Source organism: Corvus brachyrhynchos, unplaced genomic scaffold (genome assembly GCF_000691975.1).
Source record: "Corvus brachyrhynchos isolate BGI_N302 unplaced genomic scaffold, ASM69197v1 scaffold141, whole genome shotgun sequence".
NCBI lineage: Eukaryota > Metazoa > Chordata > Aves > Passeriformes > Corvidae > Corvus > Corvus brachyrhynchos.
Genome location: NW_008236186.1, coordinates 149,930 through 156,838, shown reverse-complemented (window position 1 = coordinate 156,838; position 6,909 = coordinate 149,930). Strand labels below are relative to the sequence as shown.

The window sequence follows — 6,909 nt, the reverse complement described above, 5'->3', positions numbered from 1 at the left end:
CCCATCAGAGGCTGGGAATGGCGCGGGTGGAGCGAGACTCAGTGCCTCCTGGAGCAGCCGTGGACAGCGTGGGGAGCAGAGTGGGCCCATCACCCCCAACCCCAGAGCTGGGTCTTGCCTCGAATAACACGAGCCCAGGCTTGTGAGGATCTCCAGCTGGCTGCCAACATATTGATGGTGGGATGAGATCTCGCTTGAAGAATTGTAAGGTAACTGGAGCAGAGTGAGTAATTCTCGCCCAAGAGCATCTCCTTTTTCCATGTGCTGAGTAGCCAGGAGTGGTTTGCGCCTCCTCCCAGTTCATTCATCAGAGGACACCCACCCTTGTGGGAATGCATTGCTTCATTCAGTGCCTGGATGGGGTCATTGGGGTTTGTTTGGAGCTTATGGGGCATATGGACCATTTCTGTGCCCCAGTTTGTGCATCACTGTGTGTGAGCTCCAAATGCAGCAGTTGGGCTGTGTCCCTCTTGCAAGGTGCTGCAAGGTGCTGCCTGGCTTCCCTCTGTGGGACCCAGGGATGGCGTTCCCTGACAGGGTGTGGATGTAGCCAAAACTGAACTCACCCAGTGCCAGCGCTGGGGTTGTCCGAGGAGATCCTGCCTGCCTTGGGGACTGCTTGGGGCACATTGATGGCCCTGTCCATGCTGTGTGTTCGTGATCTGTGAATTGAGGTGATCCGTGCAGCAGAACCCGAGCTTTGCGCCCAGGAGGTGTAATCTCTCTTGCTTGGTCCTGTCTGTCTGAAAAGGTCTCAGTTTTGTGCAGAGGCCTTTGAGTCCCATGTCCTCTTGCAGGATGTGTCAGGAATAATCAAGATCCCCAGATTCTTCAGGAGGCTGCTGTAACAGCTTTTTCACTGTCCTCGGCCTCCCTGGCCTCCTCCTGGCTCCCTTCTGGGATGCCATTCATGGCCGCACCATGAGCAGACTCCCTTCTCCTCCGGCTCTTACCCTGGGAAGATTATTTTGCCTTACAACCCTTCCTGGCTCTGCTTCCCCCATCCTTCCTGGTGTTCTTATTCATGTATCCTCTTCATTATGTCACTTGCACTCCAGCAGCCCGAGGACTCCCCTCACCATCATTCAGAGACCACTCTGCCTTCCCGCTCCTGCTCCATGGAATTCTCACAGCTGGAGCCCAGCCTGACACCAGCATGTTTCTCATCTCATCCTTTGGCACACCCGTGTGCATGGCAGCAGAATCCAGCTGGCATTGTTCTGCAGTGGAGTGCTCTGCCGACGTGGGGCGGGGACCTGTCCCTACCTCCTGCTCAGGATTATGTCCCAGGATCGTGCCCCTGCCTGCGGCGTGCCACACTGTACCCTGGTCCTGGGTGTCATCCCTGTGCTCTCCCTTCTCCGTCACACCCGCTCGCTTGTTGAAAGCGAGATTAAAATAACCTTGCTGTTTTTAGCAATCCCCACTGGGTGTTGTGCACAACTCCTTTTGGTATTATTTTTGTTGTGGAGGATTTTTCTCCCATTCCCTCTCTTTTTCTCTTCCTCTCAGCCTTTGTTTTCCACGCTTGGGCTTTTGTCAGCAAGTCCTGCCTTGAACGTTTATTACAGTCTTGGCTTGTCATCCTGTGAGCCACAAGGCTGAGGGGATACGGCTCGATGGTGTTCAGCCCTGCCCTCCACGTACTGCTGAGAATGGCACTGCTGCCTCCTCTGTCCCCCTAAACACCTCCCAGTGACTTTTGAGGTGACTTTGGCTGATGTGGTTCCAACAGGAAAGCTGGCCGGGAGAGGCTGTCCTCCCAAGACCTACTTATACCCCTTGGCAGCATCTCTCCAGCTTTGACAAGGTGTTTGGGATCAGAGAGGAAACCTTGTGCTACCGCAAAGCCCAGCACCAACAATGGGGGGTTGTGACCTTCCCAGTAGGGTGTGAAGATGGGACATGACGCTGTGTCCATGCTGGTGACGCCTGTCACCTGCTAGAGGGTCTCTCCTGCTGAGTGTCCCATTGTTCCTGCAGCAATCCTCCTTGCAATCCGTCATTACCCTGGTGCTTTTCCAGGGAAAGGCCCATCCTGACGTGGCTGAGAGCTCGTATCTTGGACACCGGTTGTGGGAACTGAGCACTTCAGCATGAGGACACTGCCAGCTTCAGATACAACATTGCCTTCTGCAAGCCTCCTTCTCCTCAGGCCGCTGTTGCAGAGGCTGTTCCTGCCTCCCTGTGCATCCCAAAAGACTCAGCTGGGCTTTTACCCCAGTGGGACTCACTAGGCAGAGCCGAAATCTGGCTGAGGGCACAGGCACACTGCAGGGACCTCATCCTTCCTCTGGCAAGTGGCTCTCAGCATCTCTGGGGCCCTGAGGGGTCAGCCAGAGCTGTTGGCTGGAAAACTGGGCAGCGGTGTCAAGTGTGGGCAAAGCTTTGCCTTGTTTCAAAGTGAGAAACATAATGGGCTCAGGGTTTGTCCTTGTGGAAGAAGCCGTGCTGCCTCCTGGAGCCCCCCGGTTTCTGGAGCTCTCCCCAGCGGTGCCCACAGCTTCGCGGGGGCCTGTCAGCTGAGTGCCAGAGCCTCCTCCATGGGCGGGTGGGTGGGTGGGTGGGTGAGGACTGGCGTGTGTGGGGAGACACCCAGAGCCCTGCCATGGCCTTTCAGCTCTCCCTTACCTCCACCTTCGGGCACCCAAAGCGCTTGTGGGGGGAACCAGCTGCATCTCCATCACCACCGGCTCTCGTAACCCAGACACTCAGCCAAGCAGGGACTGGATCCACAGAGGACATCGGCAGAAACTGTCCAGGAAAATTACTTATGTCTGTGTCCCCCATCCTGGAGGTGGGACCTGTCTGCAGCAAGTCCTCCAGCACCACCTTGAACCACGAAACTGCAGACTCACGGGGGGTAGAGCGACCTTTGCCCTGACCTGTGGGCATTTTAGAAACTGGAGCTCAATTGGAGTGAGTCTCACTTTGACAGCTTTCCCCCTGGAATAAAGAGGGATGAGCGGATCGCCCCAGGCAGGCTGCAGAGGTGTGCAGGTGGTGGCAGGGTGCCAGCGAAGGAAAGGGGTTTGGTAGGGAAGGGAGGGGGGATGGGTTTCCATCCCAGATGCTCCAGGTTGGGTTTTCCATCCCCCAGTTCTCTGGGATGGAGTTGAGGTGACGCCTGAACTCCTCCAACACTTGTCCATCCCTCTGCCAGCAGGCTGGCTCTGGTAGGGATATACCAAGCCATGTGTGCTTCACAGCAATGCCATGGGAGCATGGCTTGTGCTGGAGCCTCACTAGGGAAACCCACACTTTGCCAGCAGCACCACGGGAACATCCCTCGTGTTCCAAACGCTGAGGAGCTGAAGTGTGCTCCTGCTGCAGGTGTGGGACAGTCAAGGCTCCCCTCCACTTCGCTTCCTGTCTGAGGGGTGACGTTCTGGGGGCTCCTCTGTTCCCCCACCTGCCCACCCAGGGTTGGGAAGCCCAGGAGCAAACCCTCGCTGGCTCTCCCTCCCCTCCAAAGTGGAACTGTGCAATTAAAAGGAGAGCAAGCATGCCTGTCTAGCTGGAAAAACTAACGCCTTCCCCAGGCTGGAATATTTTACCGGCTCTGCTCTCCCAGAAGGATTAAACCCCAGCCATCCCCTCCTGTATTAATTGGTTCCTTTTCTTCACACCGCAGAGAAACCTAGCTCCATAACAGGAATGGCTGTCCGTGTTCTCCCCTCTGGAGCCATTGAGCTTCCAGGGAGGTTTGAGCAAATTGTATTGTCTGCCTTTATTGATGATTTTGCAGAGGCCGACGAATGCCATAAATCTGCCCTGCTGCTGGGACTAGTGCTAAAATAACATGGGAGGAAGCAGCCCACTCTTCCTGGAAAAACAAAAAGCAAGTTGGAGTTCCCGTTGCAGGATGCCCCGTGCTGGCCCCAGCACAGCCCCGCTGGCCAAGGCTCTGTTGAAGGCACTGCCATCAGGGATGCCTGTGACTACAGCCAGCGGCTTTTCCCAGTGAGGGTGTTGGCTGGAGCAAGGAGATGCCCTGTCTCCTTGTGCACCCCTCCGGGGCTGCTGCTGAGCTGCGGTGCCGCAGGAAGCAGGTGCTGGCAGTCAGCACGGGTGTCACAGAGCAGCAGGTGATACTGTTGCCTCCTTTGCCACCCATGCTGCTGCTCACAGAGCCAGTGCCAGAGGAGCTGAGGCCAAGATTCCTTCTAGGTTAGGGAAAGGCAAGATGGCTGCACTACCACACCGGGAGCCCTGGCCCCACACTCCACCAGACACAGCCTCCTCATCCGACAGTCCTGGGTTCTGTCAGGGCTGCTGTGTCAGCCATGCGGCCCCGAGCCAGTGTCAGCCCTAGGCAGGCACCGCTGGGGGATCTGGTCCTGACTTTGAGCCATAGCGTGGGCTGAGATTTCATCCCTGGGGCCTGTGCTGGGGCTGTGGGGGCCCACAGCAAGGTTGTGCAAAGCCTTTGGCTGCTGAGGGAGGGAGGCACAAGCATCCCTCCCCCTCTGCCAACTGTGAGGCTGGATCAGTATGAGCTTGACTTCCACTTGCGGCCAAGCCCCATGCTGCTGTCGGCACAGCTGAGCTCTGCATCACTGCTGTGGAGCTGTGGACGGGGGTACCACACTCTGGGCAGGACGAGGGCTCCTCCCCCCATTCACTGACCCACACCTTGTCCCCAGATCAACCTGAACAAGGGGGACGAGTACTGGTGGAACGCCATCCTAGAGGGCGAGGAGCAGATCGACATCGACAAGATCAACAAGGAGCGCTCCATGGCCACGGTGGACGAGGAGGAGCATGCTGTGCTTGACCGCCTCACCTTTGACTACCACCAGAAGCTTCAGGGCAAGCCCCAGAGCCATGAGCTGGTAGGTGCTGGCTACCCTGTGCTGCCAGCCCAGCCTGGCCCTCCCACCTGCCCTTCAAGGGTCCCATCCCCAGGAAAAGGGGGCCCCATGGCTCTGCTCCATCTCAGAGCTCCTTTTCACAGTGTTCCCCCACATTAACATTTCGGGGGTGTGAGGTTCTGCTGATCAGTCTTTTGCCATGCACTCCTGTCTTCCCTATCCTGGCACCATGGCAAGTTACCTGTAAGCCCAGATCCCCCATAGCAGGGATGGGCCCCACCTCCCTGTGCCTCCTTGGCACCTCTCTGCCAAGCTGGCCCTGCTCAGGGATGGACCCACATGGGTCTGGGCTCAGCCCGACCCAGGAGCTGCCTGGTGCTGCCCTGGGTGCTGTCTGTCCTTTGCCGGGTAGCAAGGGGGAGCACAGAGGTGGTGCGTGCCCTTGGCAGTAACTGCTGCCAGCCAGGGAGGAGGGGGACTGCTGCCCACACCCCCTCCTGTGGGTCCAAACGCCTGTGGGATGAACGGCAGGGGAGAGCAAGGGGTGTGGGGAACAGCATGGGGTCACCCCGGGTTGACGGAAGCCTGTGCCCTCTTTACAGAAGGTGCACGAGATGTTAAAGAAGGGCTGGGACACCGAGGGCTCGCCGTTCCGTGGCCAGAAATTCGACCCCTCCATGTTCAACATCTCCCCCGGCGCCGTCCAGTTTTGACAGTGGCAAAAAACAACTGAAAAATAAAGCAGGGAGAGGAAACGTCCCCGCCCCCGGATGCCCACCAGGACCCTCACACCCAGCGCCGGTGCCCGGGACTCACTGATGCACGCTGCCAGCACCCATCCATGCTGTGTGGGGAAGCCTGAGGAAGCGGGCAGATTTACATCCTGTCACCACGGCAACCTGGGCACCAGGACCCCTCCCTTCCCCTCGCCTCACGCTGCCGACGCTCCGTGTTTTTCTGGAATAGAGGGAGCGCGTTGGGTCGCATTGGGTGACATAATTATTATTTTTGGTGGGTGAGGATACTGCTTTTGGGGTTTCTGGGGATGCGGAGCCCTCCCTGCCCTGGCACTGGGCAGCTTTGCCCCTCGCAGGTGGAGATGGGTGCTGGGTACGGGCAGTGGGGATGGGGAAGCCTGCCCCTGCCTGCCTCTGTCAGCACCCTGCCCACCTGGCACCCCCAAATCCCCTCGCCAACCCCACTCCAGAGTATCCCAATGGGGCTGTGCTGCCCTCTACCCAGCCCCGGGGGAGGCTTCCTCCTGCCTTCTCCCCCCTTCACGTCCTCACTGGAGGGTTGTCAGGACACGCGGGGGTGGGCAGAGACCACAGCCATGCCCCAGGGTTTGCCTCCCCTTTGTCAGGGGGCCGCGGGGGTGCTCCCTACAGCACTGGTGTTTGGGGGTGGGCTGCAGGCCCACACCTCATAGCCAGCAGTTGGGCAGGAGCCTCAGAAGCATACAGGTTTCCCTGGCATGGTACTTAGGGGTCTGAGAGTGGGGACTACCTAGGAGAGTAGGCCCCACCCAGGCCCAGCCTGGCCCTTGCAGCTTCCCACCAGCCTTCCACCCTGGGGTGTGTGGGCTGGGGGTCCCCAGCCATCGCCTTCTCTGGTTTCCCACCCCCCAGCCCCAGTTCGCAATAAACACTCTCACCGTGGGGCCTGTGAGTGATTCGGTGCCACCCCTGGGGAGATGAGTGTGCCCAAATCTCCACCGTCACCTTGCCTATGGGACAAGGGCAGGGACACCCAAGCGGGGTGCCTGGGGTGTCTGTCTGCCGGCATGGGCTCTAGACATTAGGGTGGATGTTGTGGTGGATATGGGATTCCTGGGGGAGAGTGGAATTTGGGGGCCCTTCGGGGTGCAGATACAGGATTCCTGGGGGTGGAGGGAGTGGATATTGAGATCCCTGGGAGGGGCTAGATACAGGACACCCCGAGGAGGGCTGGATTTATGGGTTACTTGGGCGTGGGGATGGTGGAATGTGGGATTCCAGGGAGGCTGGATTTTGGGGTCCTTGGGGTGTGGTATGAGATCCCCGGGGAGAGGTGCTGGATTTTTGTGTCCTTGGGGGGGGGGGAGGGGGGGGGGGTG

At 58.6% G+C, this 6,909-nt stretch overlaps 1 protein-coding gene across 2 annotated transcripts in view; it reads left to right on the top strand.

Annotated features, from left to right (window-relative positions):
• NUDCD3 (NudC domain containing 3) overlaps window positions 1-6,474 on the top strand; it is a 27,777-nt gene extending 21,303 nt beyond the window's left edge. The window contains exons 4-5 of one of the 2 annotated variants that reach the window (XM_017738796.1): window positions 4,647-4,835; window positions 5,417-6,474. In XM_017738796.1, coding sequence (XP_017594285.1) covers window positions 4,647-4,835; window positions 5,417-5,527 — 300 coding nt within the window. In that variant the 3' untranslated portion in view covers window positions 5,528-6,474. Of the gene's footprint in view, window positions 1-1,058; window positions 1,427-4,646; window positions 4,836-5,416 lie in introns of those variants that run through there. The other variant, XM_017738788.1, reaches the window with a different exon arrangement.
• The last annotated feature ends 435 nt before the right edge of the window (window positions 6,475-6,909 follow it).